General features: G+C 34.3%; 1 protein-coding gene across 1 annotated transcript in view; it reads left to right on the top strand.

Moving 5' to 3' along the window:
• TBC1D32 (TBC1 domain family member 32) overlaps positions 1–18,163 on the top strand; it is a 227,184-nt gene that overhangs the window by 157,781 nt on the left and 51,240 nt on the right. The window contains exon 27 of the mRNA XM_055137151.1: positions 16,087–16,212. Coding sequence (XP_054993126.1) covers positions 16,087–16,212 — 126 coding nt within the window. The remainder of the gene's footprint in view (positions 1–16,086; positions 16,213–18,163) is intronic.

Raw genomic sequence — 18,163 nt, 5'->3', positions numbered from 1 at the left:
TACTGCAAGTGGATAATCCATTGTAACTTGAATATACATCAGCATAGGGCATTCTGATATTGCTGATGTGTCACTGATCCTATAGTCATAGTAGGATGGCAGAAAATGAGAGTGGAAATCAGAAGCAGCATGTTGAGCTTTCTTTTGTACCTGAAAACAATGATGATGTCTCTGGGAACTGAGTGAGGAAAATAGAGCCAAATGCAATTTTAACAAGAAGCTAAATTGGAAGCAGTGCTTTTACTTAAAAGCAGTCCAGTAAACTAAACATTAACTCTGTACTTTAAAAAATGCCAGTTAGTAATAACGTAAGATACAAACAGTTTAAAGGCAAGAATTCATTTACTTTCCATTCTGCCTTTTTGATTTGAAAGTAATGATTTACTGATTCCAGTAGGTGTTATTTTGTCATCATTTGCATTGCAGAATTTTTGGACATCACTTCATTGTTGTGGAAATAAAACCACTTTACTTGTTTGCACATGGTGACATCCATCTCATTTGTCCCCCCCCTTCTTAATTCATCCTCCTTGCTACAGTTAGCATCTCCTCATCTGTTAAATTGCCTCTTGTTAGCTCATTTGGCATCAGTGTTACTATTAGATGATTTATCTTCATCTGTAAATAAGACTGAGACACATTCTGGTTCAGTTATTTTCTTTTCAGCATTTTTTAGGGTCACCATATTATAATGCAAGTCCCTTAAAAGTCTCTGAGTAATATTATCTATGTGATTTTGCATATATACATATATAGTAGATATATGCATAGTATATGTACATGTATGTTCCTTTATGTATATGACACCTGTATGACCATATATACACATACAAGAGATTTTTCTTTATGTGGTAGAATTAACTCCTGCTCAAAATATCATGTTTCCTAAGAGTTTAGATAAATAGAAATAAAATAATTTTCATGATGTCTTCAAGACAATATTTGCTACCTTTTGTTTGTTTGTTTGTTTGTTTGTTTGTTTTTGTGGGGGGGAGCAGCCATACCCAGTGTTGTTCAGATCTTACTCCTGACTCTGTATTCAGGAATCATTCCTAGTGGTGTTTTGTGGGCATATGGGGTACTGGGGATCAAATTCAGTTGGGCCACATGAAAGGCAAGTGCCCTGTGCTCTGTACTGTCATTCTGACCCTGTAATTTGATGTTTTGCAGAAGATAAGATGAAAGGAGAGTGACAGATAGGAAAGTTGTACAGTGTTTAAGACATGTACTGGGTATCATATCAGAAGTTAATGTAAATTAGTAGAGTTTGAGTCATGATTTAGTTTTTAGTATATGAAATAGAAAGATAGTGACATAGTTTGTTTTGTATGTTTTTTTTTTTGGTTTTCTTAAACTAAAATGAGGTCACCCATGAGTAATATAATACTCTTAATAAACTTTGATTTAATCAAAATGATGACGTCCTTCTAAAATAAGGAAGAGAAATCCAAAACGTGCTAATGAAGGAGAAAAATGGCTTGGGGGTAGCATCTGTTGGTTATTGGAAGCATCAGAGACACAAATCATACAATGAGAAAGTGTCCTGTTTATTTTATTGTTTTTATATTTTTATTTTTTAGGCCTAATTATAAAGCATTATAAATTCCATATTAGATCATAAGACATTAGATCTACTGAAGGAGCTGATAAAGTCAAAGTGAATAATAAGTTATTTTTTTCCTCATTGACTATACATCCCTAGTACTTCTAATAGGATTGCCAGAGTGGCAGAAAGTGAACATTAATTTACAGTGCTCCTTGAGTGCTATTTGGCATTGATTGCCTTTCTTTGATCTTAGAAATGTAATGGCTCTTCAGTGAAAGCCTAAAACATCAGTAACTTCTAAGGCAGGTGAACTTTTGAATATTCCTAGGAGCTCCTCAAAGAGTTCTAAGAACTAAAGAGAGAGTAATAGCTAACAGAGTCACCCATATAGAACAAACATGTTACTTTTTTGCTCTTTCATCTCTCTTGCCTTTTCATCATCCAATGCCCTTTCTTTTCCTGTAGTCATTATTATATAGATATAGTCTGCATCTATGTTATGGGTCTTTTTATTTATTTTGTTTTGGTCTTGTTCTGTTTTACTTTTTAAAAGCAACTTCGGTAAGTTCACTGGTCTGGAGTGTGTTCTTTGCATACAGTAGCTCCATGTAGTCCCCCTGGTACCTGGTCTCCTGAACATTGTGGGTATGTTGTCATTCCTGACTCTCCTGGCCCTCGCCCCAGTAAAAGCAGTTTTATTGAGATATAATTAAAATGCAATTCAACTTACCATTTAAATTATACAATTTAATGTTTTTTCAGTATATTCACATTTTTATAAAATTTATATCCCTCAGAAAAAAATCTGGTATCCCTTTCTTTCCCTTTTATAACCCAGCTTCAAGAAACTATCAATCTACTTTTTATTGCTTAAGATTTCTCTAAGATCTCTCTGGATTTCCATACTAATGAAATACTATGGATTCTGTTATTTTGTTACTGACTCATTGACTTTTTATCGTCCCATGATTTTTTTTGGGGGGAGGGATGAAGGAGTGGCATGATTTACTCTATGCTCAGTTGTACTCAGGGACTATTCCTGTCTTTGTGATCAGAAATGTTGTTTGACAGTGCTCAGGGAACTACTGAACATAATATTGTGTAAGGCTTATCTGTGTAAGTATTCCTGTTTATGATCACATATTACTCCTTTCAAGGCTGGAGAGATAGCTCAGAGGGCTAGAATACCTGCTTTGCATAAAGGAACCCCAAGTTTAATCTCTAGCACCACATAGTCCCTTGAATATGCTAGAAGTGAACCCTATACATTAAACCAGGAATAGCCCTAACATATCACTATCTCATACATCATATGCCCCTTCCCCCCATAAAAGAAATACAAAAGAATATTATTTTGTATATCATAGTCTGTACATTTGTCTGCTAAGAGTTTTTTTGATCTCTTTCACATTGCCTATTAAAAATAATGCTGCTATGAACATTCATGTACAAGTTTCTGCATGAATATATATTTCTCCAAAGTATTTATCAAGAAATGTTTTGCTCTGTTATGGAATTCTGTGCCTAATGGTTTGAAAACTGCCTTCCCGCTTTTTTTTATTGTTGTTTTTGGTTTTGGTTTTGAGGTTCACCCAACTGGAAATGCTCAGGGGCTCAGGGGTTACTTCTGGCTCTGCACCAAGGAATTACTCCTGGAGGTGTTCAGGGGACTATATGGAATGCTGAGGATTGAACTTAGGTCAGGTGCATGCAAGGCAAGTGCCCTATCCAGTGTACTATTGTTCCAGACCCTGTTTTACTGATTTTTAGGAAGCTGTGTCATTTTATTTTATTTTTTTTTCTTTTCTTTTTTGGGTCACACCTGGCAATGCACAGGGGTTACTCCTGGCTCTGCACTCAGGAATCACCCCTGGCGGTACTCAGAGGACCATATGGGGTGCTGGGAATCGAACCTGGGTCGGCCGCATTAAAGGCAAACGCCCTACCCGCTGTGCTATTGCTCCAGCCCCAAGCTGTGTCATTTTACATTCCAGGAAGCAATAGACAAAATTTCTGATTGCTTTGCATTATCATCAGAATCTGTTGTGATCAGGGGCTTGAGAGATAGTATAATAGTCAGGGCACTTGCCTTGCGTGGGATCTATATGGTGCCCCAAGAACTACCAGTTGTGATTCCTGAGCATAGAGCCAGGAGTAAATCCTGAGCACCGTGGGTGGTGTGGCCCAAAAACTTTTAAAAATTTTGTTTTGATCAGATTTTTTTGTTATAACTATCCTGCATTATGAAGTGCTATCTCATTTTAGTTTTGATTTGCATTTCCTTGATCACTAATATTGAACATCTCTTTATGTTGCTTTTGTTATTTTAATTGGGTTGCATGTTTTTATCATTGAGTTATGTGGGCCAGAGTTGTATATAGTGGGTGGGACATTTCCCTTGCAGGCAGCTGACCACGCCCCATACCATGTTTGGTTCCCAGAGGCCCATCATGAGTAATCCCTGAGTGCAGAGCCAGGAGTTAGCCCATAGTATAATTGGGTGTGGAAAGAAAAGAAATGAGAAGAGAGGAGAGGAGGGGAGGGACAGGGGGGAGCTTATGTATTTTAGACACAAATCCCTTATCAGAGTGTTTGGAAAACTCTTTCACCTCTTTTTTTTTTTTTTTTTTCTTTTTTTTTTTTTTTCTTTTTTGTTTTTTGGGTCACACCTGGCGATGCACAGGGGTTACTCCTGGCTCTGCACTCAGGAACCACTTCTGGCGGTGCCCAGGGGACCATATGGGATGCTGGGAATTGAACCCAGGTCAGCCGTGTGCAAGGCAAACACCCTACCCTCTGTGCTATAGCTCCAGTCCCTTTCACATCTTAAAAATGAGCACAAAAATGTATAAATCTGTAACTGTACCCTCACGTTGACTCACTAATTAAAAATAAACTATAAATAAAATAAAATAAAATAAAAATTAAAAAAAAATACATTAAAAGGTCTCAAGAGGTCGTACAGAAGTAAGCCTTTGCCTTGTATATAGACGACCTGGATTAAGTCCCTAGTATAGCATATGGTCCTCTACTTTTTTTTTTTTTTTTTTGGCTTTTTGGGTCACACCCAGCAATGCTCAGTGGTTACTCCTGACTCTGCACTCAGGAATCACTTCTAGCAGTGCTGGGGGACCACGTGGAATGCAGGGGATCAAACTCGGGTTGGCAACATGCTAGGCAAATGCCCTTCCTGCTGTACTATCGATCTGGCCCCGGTCCTCTACTTTTAATATTCCCATTTCTCTAGAGTACTATTTCCTAGTCTTCATATGAATAGTTCCTTCTAAAACATTTCTGCTTACTTTGTATGTCACTTCTTCAGAGAAGTTTTCCCTATCTTACCTAAAATGTATTTTTTTCACCACTTTTCTCTCTGGCCTCCTACTGACTTCTCTACCAGAACATAAGCCTTACTGTGAACGTATGTATTCACTCTGCTTTTCTAGAACCTAATCTCCATGAGATAAAGATGCTGCCTTTACCAGTAATTATAGTGTCAATAAACATTGAATTAATACATATTGGTTTCTTCTTTATTTTTCCCTTCATCAAACTTTGTATCTCAACTACTCACCAGTAGATATTGGAATTCCTGATATGAAAAAAATGTATAAATACTTATTGATGTCTGGAATTGCCTCACATTTAATTCATACTTTTGAACATTAGAAAGCTCCTAGAGCTAGGAGTCTGTGTATGTCATTTAAAGTATACAACTTTGTAGTTATTGTATCATTTACAAAGTGATACTTAATGTTTTCTAGCACATAAAAGATATGCATTGAGAGCAGTAAATCTAATTTTCACATTTGGAAAAGGAAAAAAGTCACAGCCTTTGTCCTGTGATTATTTCAAATTTAATCTTTCATAGCTCCAAATCTTTACTGCTTCCTCTACTACATTTTTACTTATCTAATATGAAATTGATTTTCTGGCTGGCAAAACATTCTTTCAAATACTATACAAAAGAGTAAATTCCACGGTCTTATAATCATTCCCTTTAATAAAATGTATCAAAGAATATTAAAGTCTTATAGCTAGATAATTCAAAATATTTTAAATTATTTTAGGTGACTGCATTTCTGTAAGAAAACAGCTCTCTTTAAAGTTTATATCTATATGAAATAAAATACATTTCAGGATAGTTCTTTGCTTCTTTTTTGCTTTAATATGAAGTGATCTTTATTTCTAAAAATTAAATGAATAAAGGAAGGAGGATATTATGCAATGTTGAAAAAATACTATTATGCAATGTTGAAAAAATACTAGGTTTTGTTTTCTACCACTTATATTTTTAGCTCTAAAATAATTCATTATAAATGTATACCTTCGATCACAGATTCTGTGCTTTGGTCAGATGTCAGTAAGGTTCACATTGTTCTTAGACTAGGACCATGAATCTGAGCCACTCTATGAAATCTATATTTTTTGTTTATATATGGTGCTTTATTTAGAACACAAGTAGAATTGCTACTCTTGTGGTGTTTTTGTATTAAAATTTTTGTAAATAGAAAAGATATATTTATCTGATACCATTTTTGGTCTTTTTGTAGCTGCTATTTATGCTTTTACTCTTTAAAGATCAATTAAATAATCATTGTATATGATTTGGTCAATAAGGAGACAAATACTGATAATTAAGTTTCTAATGGGAGATGATACTAAAGAGTAAGAGTACTAAAATACCTAGATTTCTTAATATTGAAGAATAAAGAATAAAGTTAATAGTTTGTAGAATTTCATTCTTATGATGTAATTACATTCTTACATGAGTATATTTCATGATATATTTTACTTTGTCAAAATAAGATATTTTAATTTACTCCTAAAATTTGCATTATTGATCATGCTAGTAATGAAGAAAGTTTGATTTAATTGCGTGGGAGGAGGATACTACAAACTCTGGTTCAAGAGCAATGTTATACTGGGGTCAAATATAGGACTCATTTTTGCAAAACATAACTCCTTTGAACAAATTCACAGCCCTAATGATACTATTTTAAATTACTTGAATTAAAAGATGTTGACATTTAGCCTTTTTAACTACAAATACTCTTATTTTGTCATTTAAACTTTGCCCTTTTAACAGGAAAATTTTCATGACTTTATATTAGTTTTGCATAATACATTTTCTGTTCTTACTGGGTTTAACTCTATTCACTTACACGGCTTCTTCCTTACACTTTTGATATCTTTTTTAAACATTAAGTCCATGATATTGCCATTGATGACTTATTTTTATGTCTTTTTAATTTTAAATGGGTAACAGTACAGAATGATCTCTTTCATATGTAGTATATAAAATGACATAGTATGGAAATAATAAGTACCCAGAACTGAGCTTACCATGGATTTCATTTCTTTTACCAGTTTCTTTTAGTTGTCCTGGTAGTGAAAATAACGTAAGATAGATAGAAGAAAAGACACTTAATTTAATACATATGAGGGCCTTAAGAGATTTCAAGAAGTGACCATAGCAGGTAGTCTTCATTGAATTTTTGACCAGGGAACAATACATTTAAGAAAAACTAACTAGACAGAGGAACTTGAACCTGTGTACTACTTGCTGAAGAAGTGGCATTGGTTGTTCACATATGCTTTTCTACCCTGAATTACCTCTTGGGCATCTTTACCTTCTGATCTTTAACACGTACAGTTTATTTTCTGCTTTCCCAGAGACAGGTGAGAGTCAGTATGTTCTTTTGAACAGGATGATTCTTAAGTAACTTAAATTCAAAACAATCAATATGCCATAGTGGCATATTTGGGCATGGCTTGTCCCAAGACCATTACAACCCAAATAGTTTAGACTTAGAATACTACCGAGTGGGCATTGAACTCAGTTTCACAGTTACAAAGGCATGAGCCACATCCTTGACTCTTAAGAGAAGAAAAGAGGGAGCATGAGATGACAAATAATGGTCATTTCATTTTATGATAAAGCACTGAATATTTACTAATTTATAAATTAGACTAAACTGTCCTTATTACTAGTCTGATAAATTATGAAAATTTTACGATTAAACTTTCTTCCAATCAACCAAAAACATAACCCAATAGAAACAAAACACTGAAAGTGCTTTGAAAAATAACATTGCACACTGTAATATATAATACGCAGCATAATGGATTATTGATATGATTTTCTGATTGTTGAAACCTTTTTTAAAGTGTGCATGATACTTGTTCTCTGTCACTGAGATGCATTTGTCCTCCCAAAAATGCTTTTGTATTATGTCTGTACATATAACCAGTTTAAAAGTATATTTGATGACCAATTTTTTCCTTTTATCACTTAGTTAGATGTTCATATCAAGTTAAGCATTTTCTTGTTATCTATACATTATTTATAACCTTAAATTTTAGATTTATTTTCTGGAGATAATGGTAAATGACTTTTATTTGACATCATTCCATTAACTGAAAAGACTTGGTGTATAAGACTGTTTTTATTTTCTCCAGTGTTGTAAATCTTATGTTGTAACAGTTGAGATACTTAAAGATCAAACTATTTTGTTTTGAATTGGAAATCTTTTACTTTTCATATAAGTTTTACCCATATTAAAAATGAGCATGTGTATCAACCAGGAAAAATAGGTTACTTTTAGGTAAAGAAGAATGACAAGAACAATATAAATCATTAAGAAAAAATATTTTCATGGAGCCAGAGCGATAATATAACAATAGTACCCCAGTTTGATTCCTGGCATTTCATTTGACTCTGTGAGCACTGCCAGGAGTTATTCCTGAGTGCAGAGCCAGGAGTAACCTATAAGCATTGCTGATGTGGCACAAAAACAAAACAAAACAAAAAACAGATTTTTTCCACCATTATCTTCTGTAATAAACTCTTGATTATCACATATGAAAGCATAGGGAAAGTGATATATATCCATAATAATAAATAACACACATAGTATGCGGATACCATGTGTTAAGAGCCTGAAATTGTCCAAACAGAATTAAGATGTAAAAATTTGATTACTTTCAGATTTATTTATTATTATTTGAAAGGGACAGGTTGGGCCACACCGAATAGTGCTCAGGCTTACTCCTGGATCTTGGATTAGGGATCATTCATCTTTGAGCTTGGGTAGTCATATGCATGCCACACATTGAACAGAAAGTTACTGCATGCATACAAACACCTTAACTCTTGTGCAATCTCTTCAGCCCTTACTGTAAATTGAAAGATAGATAGATACCCATAATTTTATATGAGTGTCATCTGTACAGTAGCTTCATAGAGACCACTGCCAAATTTTTGTTTTGTTTATTACAACAGAGCTAAATGACCTTGTTAGCCTACATGAAAGAAGAGAAGGTAAACAAATACAAAGGAAAAGCAAATACTTCACAGACAAGTGTTAAGTTTGAAAAACAGAGGTTGACTATAGAAATGAATATACTATTATTATGGAATAGCAGTAGTGCTAGTAGTAGTAGTAGCAGCAGCAGCAGCAGAATGGAATCTGCTACCAGTTAGTTTGTTAAAGTCTTCCATTTTATTCTGTTTGACAGAACATACTATGTTATTATATATAAAACACATTAATTATTTGGAGAATCCTAGTAAAGGAAGTACTAGAAGTTTTCTGTGAAAATAAAAGATTTTTTTGCATTGATACTATACTTATACATTTCCCTTGAAATATACAAATTATCTTCAAGCTGGAGTTTTTTAAATATTTTTAATTCTTGTAAAATTAATGATTTTTAGACAAGAATTTTTTGAGTCACCGTGAGAACAGTGACAAAGTTTTCCAGTTTAAGGCTCAGTCATACAATGATCAAACATCCATCCCTTCACCAGTGCACATTTTCCACCACCAAGAACCCCAGTATCCCACCCATCCCACCCCTCCCCCTGCCAGTGTGGCAGATGATTTCCACTTTACTCTCTCTCCACTTTGATCACATTCACTGTTTCGACAAAAAACACCATTATTATTTAGAATTTTCCCCAATAACCAGACTGCCAAAAAGACATTGTTAGATAATTTGTTTTCTAATACTCTGTTAACTTATTTCTATAACACTTTAATACTGTGTTATTACAACTAAAATTTTTATATATGTACTTTGAGTTTACTGAATTCCAACAACTTCATACCAATTTATAATCTCTTACTGTTTATATATAATTGACACTATTCTGATTAGAAGGGTTTCAGTCACCTACTTACATAAGTAACTTTGAGTTATGTTACACATATATCCGTGATCCCATGAAAGTTGCCTTTTGTCCTTTGGGGTCAACTTTTCTTAATTCACAGTTGTTGGCAAACACTTGAGTTTTTTTTCTACGACTATAAGTTAGTATTTCTTAACCTCAGCACTGTTAATTTGAGAGCTGTGTAATTGCTTTCTGCCAGGCAGATGCTCTCCTGTGCTTTATAGAATACTTCTCTGCATGCCTGGTGTTTGCCTACCAGATATCAGTAGAACTTTTTGTATAACTCCACTGTACCTCCCTCAAGTGATAACCAGAAATGTCTGTAGACACTGATGAAATATTCTCTGAGCACAAAATGTAATCTATTTGTAGAGTAGCTTTCATTATGCCTATTTTCTTTGACTATGATGTTTTTGAGATTCATCCAATTTGTTATGTATACTTAACTGAGGATTTTAGTATAATACTTGAAATTTAGAAAACACTCATTTTTGGGGAGGGGGTGTGACATATCCTGCCCCTGATGGTGTTCAGGGCATACTCCTGGCTCTACACTCAGATATTACTCCTGGCAAACATTGGCAACTATATGTGGCATCCTACCTGCTGTACTCTCTGGCCCAAGACATTCACTCTTTAAAAGTAATATATTCTTGTACGTAAAAATCACTACTTTATAATCTCTGATTGTACAATTGTATCATTTTAGTTCTTTCTGAATCTAATAAGTTATTCACTGATTATGAGTCACATTTTGCCCTGTTAGTGATTTTTCAAAAAATTGAACATTGGATGTTCTCTAGGAAGTGCTGGATTTTGTTGTCTTTTTTAAAGAACAATGGACATTGTTTGGCATGACGTTATGTCAGATCAGTTTAATTTTTTGTTGGTTTTAATTTTTGTTTTGGTTGGTATAGAGATGCCTTCACATTACAGTTAATTTAATTCTGATATTAAAGTTGAGCTTTAATTACTAAGAGGGTAAAATAATACTCTATCAATTAAGAATTGATAGATTTTTAACCTTGTTACTCTCTACAATTTGACTTTTCCTCACTATAATTCAGTGAAACTTCTTGTAGTCCCACTGCCTCTGGGGTAGTCTTGAAAGTTCCTTAGGGAAAAAAAAAAGCAAAAACTGAGGGCCAATTCTGAAGTTCAACTGTTGAGATTCCCTTTTATCAAGTAATGGTACTCACTGTATTTGCCTATTGGCTAATACCTGAAAAGCAGTTATTAGATACATTTAATTCAGATTTTTATTGCTTATAGCAGGAGGCTCATCTATTGTCACTTCCTCTGTCATTATCATAAGCCATCCATAATTTTTTATGATGATAAACAAATTCTGAGGAATATGATTCTATGGTTCCTTATTTATTATACAATCACAAGTTATGATGCCATGGTACCATTCATTTCTTTCTTTTTTTTTCTTTTTGGGTCACACCTGGCGATGCTCAGGGCTTACTTTGCACTCAGGAATCACTCCTGGTGGTGCTCAGGGGTGGTGGTGCTGGGAATCGAACCCGGGTCTGCCATGTACAAGGCAAATGCCCTACCCACTGCGCTGTTGCTCCAGCCCCCATTCTTTTATTTCATTCGCCTTTGTTTTATTCTACATGTTTAAGACATTTGCTGCATTAACACCCTTAGCATTTCTCCAATCTTCTATCACAGTCTGACAAAATTTAGAATAGTGTTCATTGACCACTGGTCCATGGATTGGTGCTGGTTCACAAATGTAGACAAGCTGAAAGCCACTGGTCTACCACCTGATTATACCTGCTGTTTCCTGGCCTGTCATGCAAGACAAGTACCTATCTGCAGGTGTGAAGCGGCAAAGAGGAACTGAAAAGATAGTACTAGAGATATGGTGCTTCCTTGCATATGGCAGGCCTTTTCTTGTTCTCCGGCACCACATATGGTCTGCTAAACACTGCCAGGTGTGGACTCCCCAAAATCAAGAGTGTTTGTGAAAGGGGGGGTGGAAGAGCAACGTTGTTTTGTTTTTTTTCCTCTTTGGGTCACACCTGGCAATGCACAGGGGTTACTCCTGGCTCTGCACTCAGGAATCACCCCTGGTGGTGTTCAGAGAGCCATATGGGATGCTGGGAATTGAACCCAGGTCGGCCGAGTGCAAGGCAAATGCCCTACGCGCTGTACTATTGCTCTAGAGTCTGGAAGAACAAGTTTTAGCATTAATGCTTGGCAAGGAAAAGCTATGGAAAATCTGGATTAGTATATTGTAAAATTTATTCACAAGTTAACCTCTTTAAGTCACATTCTAACGAGATCAATCCCAGGAGCCATTGATGGACTTTTTAGTGATCAAATTGGTGTGTTCAGTTCAGGGAAGATATTTAGAAGGCTGTGTGAGAGACAGCAGGTCCCAGCAAGAGTGTTATTTTGATGGTTTCAGTAAGAAATTTGAGCTCTCTCTCTTTTTTTTTTTTTATTAATCTACTCCATTCTTCTCAATTAACTTCAAATTTGGAAGAAAAAAGCAGTATTACTTTTTTTTAAACCCAGTAATATCAAAGATTGAACTGTTTTTCAATTAACAATATATCATATCACTAAGTGGTTGTCACTATGAGGAATGCAAATGGAAAGATTCACACTCCCTTTGATGGCTGGACAAATAATAAACAGTTGTGTCCATGTGTTCTCTCCAGAGTTTGCATTCACACTGCCTCCAGGTCAGCATTTCTCTATTGCTTCAAATCCAATTTTCGTGTTTCTGTACTGGGCCAGTTGGTTACTCTCAGGATTGACTGGTAGATTCAAGTACTTACTCCACATCTGCTATCTCAGTTCTGTTCTGTTTGCAATTATAGTGACTTTTTTTTTTATCTTAGATTGAATTGATGAGTTAGCAGAGTAGAATAGCAAATGAGAAGGGAGACAAGAAAATACGAGAAGTTGAATAGAAAAAGAGAGGAGGGAAGATGTGGTAGGTCTTATAAATAGAAGGCCATTTAGAAAGAGGAATATGGAATTCTCTGGAGGATTTATATTGTCTATAATTACCATATTGTTATGATTAGAAGGAGAAGATATGATGTAGCAATAGCTATAAAAGTAGGGTTATATATGAATAGAAAGGGTAACACAGAGAAGAAAATAAATATGAAAGAAAAAATAGCATTTACATATACAGCTAGGTGCATTTAGTGATGCTCACTGGGTTGCTAGTAATTTGTTTTTGGGGAATAGGTAATAAAAATACTTGACTGGAAGCCACAAGAATTTAATTTTAATGCTACTGAATTATATTTTATCTAATTTTTTGAAATATATTTTAAACATTAAAACTGTTATTAATGACAGTCTTCAACAGAATTATCAGCTTGGGTTATTTCTTGTGTTTAGAGGAAAGCTGTTGAGTTTTAATTTAAAAATATGATTTTGGAGTCCGGAGCAATAGTACAGCAGGTAGGGTACTTGTCTTACATGCAGTAAACCAGGTTTAGTTCCTAGCACCCCTGCTAGGTGTGGTCCCTGAGTGCAGAGCCAGTAACTCTTGAGCACCACCAAGCAGGCTCTTAAACAAACCAAAAAATAAGATTTTTCTTTGATTTAATCAACTTAATTTTTATGCTTTGGATCCAGGCTCTATGAAATGTCAAATTATATTTGACATGCACAGAACATAGATTAGTACTAATATCTGAATTTCACATTGTTTTAACAAAACATTTTTTGTGACTTACGTATATATTTGAAAGCTTATGTATATATTTGGCCTATTTTCATTCATGTGAATGACAAATTATGTATATTGCTTTAAAATGAGGCCTCATGACATTTCAAATTGAGAAATATTTACATAAATTATGATTTATATATTATTAATATAACTTTATCTATGATAATATTAAGAATTGTATGGTGAGACCTATAGCTTTTTTCCAGATCATATAAAACTGAAATTTAGATTGTGCGAATGAATCTGTCATGGTCACTGTCATCCCATTGTTCATCGATTTTCTCGAGTGGGCACCAGTAACATCTCCATTGTGAGATTTGTTGTTACTGTTTTTGGCATATTGAATATGCCACGGGTAGCTTGCCAGGCTTTGACGTGCAGGCAGGATGTATGACATTTATTTATTATTTATTTATTTGGGGGCAGCATGACTTACAAACCACTATTAGTAGAATTTTATACATGAACTCTTCCAGCACTCCATCCTCCACCCACATGTCCTCTTTTCTCTACCACTGTCCCAGTGCTCTCACTCTTCCCTGTAGTAAACTTCCTACTAGGACAAGTTACCAGAGGTAAAAAGCTCTATCTTGCTTTCATTATACTATTCTAATCTATGTGCATACATACATTTAATGCTACATACGCATATGCTTTATATAGATGTATAAGTATCATTATAACAAGTGACATCATGTCTTATTAGACATAGCTGCATAGGAAGAACTTCATATATCATTACTGAATATAGTTTTATAAAAGTTGAATGGAAAATAAAAATAAGACTTAGTGTATTATAGAAAGATTAATTTTTAAAACATTTAAGAATAGGACTTGCTATTTAATTATATTTATCTTAAAAGAAATGAAAAAAATAGTCGTTTGAAAGTCTTAATAACAGTATTAAGTTGCCCACTACTAGTATCTTCCTGTGGAATTCATTAGCACACAGCAAAGCTTTGACAGATACTTTTTTGAAGCATTAGTTGTTCCCAGATTAATGTTACCCAATCACATCTTTGGATAAAAGCAATCAGACCTTTGAACTTTTTTTCTAAAGCTTCTTAGTTTTTTTTTTTGTTTGTTTTGTTGTGGCTGTCCCCCCAAATTTCCTCCAAGAAAAGAGGTTTAAAACAGTTTATGTGATTACGTGTTTTCCCATGATCTTTTAGAAAGTAAGAAAACATTCTTTATTTCTTTCTTCCCCTTAAACTCTTGTTTGTATATATACATTTCCATATTTATATAGACCTACCCATTAAAAATAATACCTAGATTCTCATTTAATAAACTTATAGGTGTTTTAATGTAAAATAATTGGTAATAAATTTCAAATATAAGATAAATAATATTTATAGGAGTAAAATTATAGTAAATAAATTAAAATAAGATGAAAATGGCCAGAATTTGAACATAACCTAGGAAATTTCTTAGGAATTTTTTTTTTTTATTGAATCACTGTGAGATACAGTTACAAAACTTTCATGTTTGAGTTTCAGTCATACAATGATCAAACACCCATCCCTCCACCAGTGCACATTTTCTGCCTGTCCCCATCTCAACCCTCCCCCTGCCTCTATCGCAGACAGTTTCCTCCATTCTCTCTACTTTTGGGCATTATGGTTTGCAATACAATTACTGAGAGGCTATCACGTTTGGTCCTTTATCCTAAACTATCCTTCCAATCATCATTGACAAAGTGATCCCTTCTTTATTCAGCTGCCTTCTCCCCAGCTCATGAGGCAGCATCCAACCATGTAGCAATATTCCTGGCCCTGTCTCTACTGTCCTTGGGTGTCAGTCTCATATTATGTTTTACAAAAAAATTATTAAGTTGCTCAGAAAGCTGTTATATTTTATCCATGCAGATTCTATTAGTACCATTCATTATCTTTGTAAAATGCTTTCAAGACAGGAATGATTGACTAGAAAGATTCTGCAGTATGCTTAAAAGAAATTATTAAATTGCACTTGAAAATGCATGACAAATGGGTGCAATATTCATGCCAGCACATAATGAAATCTTTGTCTACACTGCTTCTTAAACCAAATATTCACTGAATCACTCATATAAAAACTTCGTGGAATTATAACTATAAATCAGTAATACATTTTGAACATACAGTGTTTTTATTCTCCACCTGCCTTTCTCCTCTTGATTTTATTGTTGTCTGTCATGAATAGTGGTCATACACTCTTAGTTCTGGTGTTCATGGGGGAGTGCAAGTTTTATTGTGACTTTCACATAGTTTACTTCTGCTTTTCACCCACTTTCATTGTGGTGTGTACACACTGTTTGCAGTGCTCAGACATATCTGGTTGTGCTATGCCAGAAATTTCATACCTTCTCTGGGGTGGCTGGGATTATAAACGGCATTGATCTGAGCTTGTGTTTAGTTTATTGAAATGGTTAGTAGATAGAATTGGCCACTTCATACTTACAAGGTAGTTGTTCTATAACTGATGCACCACTATGCCCCATTTTATGAATATTTAGTGTCATAAATAGTGGTCGCTGGTAGAGATGGAATTATAATACAAACATTTTTCTCTGAAAATCATATAGTTAGCATATTTTCTGTTCATATAACATTAATGTTACTTTTCAGTGTATCTAGTTGGTTTATTATAATATTTCATCTCTCTTACTAGACAGTGATCTTGGAAATTTTTTATTGTACTCCAAAATGTCTGATAAACAAACTGAGTGGACAGAAAATTGTCGAAAACAATTTTGTGAACTGATGAAGACCAAGCCCGATATAATCAGTGGAAGTGGTGAGTGTGTTCTTTAACTTCTATGGGTTTTTGAGATGGTAATTCAGCAAAAAGAAGTGGCATAACATCACTCTGTGTTGAAAGAGGAAAATTTTCAGTTTGTTCTATATGCTTTGAAAACAGTCTTTTAGGAGAATTTGAGGATATCAAGATATTCTTAGATGATCAGTTTGTCACCAGCAGAACCAGCCCTAAATGAAAGAATTAAGGGAGCTCTTTTCCTCTGTGTTATACTTGTAATTCCTGTAAATTTATCATTATGCAGTTTTTAAAATTTAAATGAAAAGTGAATCTAAATTAAGAAAAACTTTGTAATTTATGTGAAAAGTAGATATGATTGGATGCAATAAGTGATCTTGTGATCTCGTAAACTAGAAGTATTAAAAGTATTCAGAATAATTTTTAAAAAGTTGAGTCTAAAATAAAATTTGCATGTATGTAAACATCGAACTGTACTAGTTTTGGAATCACCTGTTGTGAAGCCTGTGCCAAGAGAGAAAGCAAAGTCAAGATCCAAGTAGCCCTGAACAATTTGCCTTTTGTTTTCTCAGCAGGAAAATCATGCCCTCTTTTTTATCATATAAATGTGATAAATGTCTCTTTTATGGTTTATTAATATCATAGCCTCATAAAGGGAGTAAATGTGGTTTAAAAAACTCCTTATGGGGCTGGAGCCATATCACAGCGGGTAGAACATTTGCCTTGCACAGGGCCGACCCGGGTTCGATTCCCAGCATCCCATATGGTCCCCTGAGCATCGTCCGGAGTAATTCCTGAGTGCAGAGCCAGGAGTAACCCCTGTGCATCGCTGGATGTGGCCCAAAAAGCAAAACAAAACAAAACAGAACAAACAAACCAAAAAACTCCTTATATATTTATATAAACTCATAATATGCCATTTAAAATAAAATCTATAATTCAATAGTTTAATTTCTGTATAGTTTGTCCTCAAGTTGTTTTTTTTTAAGTTAAATGATTTATGGGGATTGAGAGCTATCTAGAGGGCTGGATAAATGTGCTGTATGCAAGAGGCCTGTGTTTGCTATACAGCAATACATTGTCCTCTCGGTACTGTTAGGAGTGATTTTCAAGCCCTGAGCTAGGAGTGGCCTGGGAGCACTAGTTTTAAGCATGGCCTTAAAACAAACAAAACTTTCATGGTATAAATTAATTATACTGGTTAATATAAAATTAATAAATGATATGTTGATTTATTATATCTTCTATAAAGATAATAGAATTTTCAATGAATTGACTGTACTTAGGCAGTTGGTCATACTGAGATAAATAACTGCTCCACAACTTATGCAGTTCAGCAATAATTATGGGTGGTTAGAGAGATCTGCTGGTGAGATTGGAACCTCAGATTGGAATACTATGTCTAGATAACCTCTATTAATGTGGGAACCATTGTTCCATAACGATAGCTTACTTCTCAAACTATTTTGAAATGATGGTGCTGTTTCTAGTGTTTCCGAGCAGAAAAGATATATTGTGCTCAGTAGACTCCCAGAATCATTTGGTTAATTTATTGATGTTATTTTTGCACATGAAACAGAATAATTTATAATATTCTAAGATATTGATCTGGTAGCATTTTTTTAAATTTTAGGATCAGTACTAATAGAATAAAATGTGTTTCAGAGAATCTGCAGTTATCTGGTACCTAGTGTCTCCTAACTAATCAAATCCTATTATATTTAGTTAGCTCTTTAATAGATATGATGAAGAATTTCTCGATCCACTGGTGTTTTCAGTTGTCTGTCTGACCACTAAATCTAATTCTGAGCATAAGGTTTGATGAATTGCCTAGCAGTATTCTGAGACTTTTTCTATTAACTTAATCACTTTTCCCATTAACCAATGCATAAAATGAGGTAAATGTATGATTTTGGTTGCAGTTTCAGACACACATTTCTATTTGAAATTGACTTTCTATATGAAATTGTTT

This window comes from Sorex araneus, chromosome 4, assembly GCF_027595985.1.
Source record: "Sorex araneus isolate mSorAra2 chromosome 4, mSorAra2.pri, whole genome shotgun sequence".
In the NCBI taxonomy this organism is placed as follows: Eukaryota; Metazoa; Chordata; class Mammalia; order Eulipotyphla; family Soricidae; genus Sorex; species Sorex araneus.
This window is presented reverse-complemented; position numbering and strand designations above follow the sequence as displayed.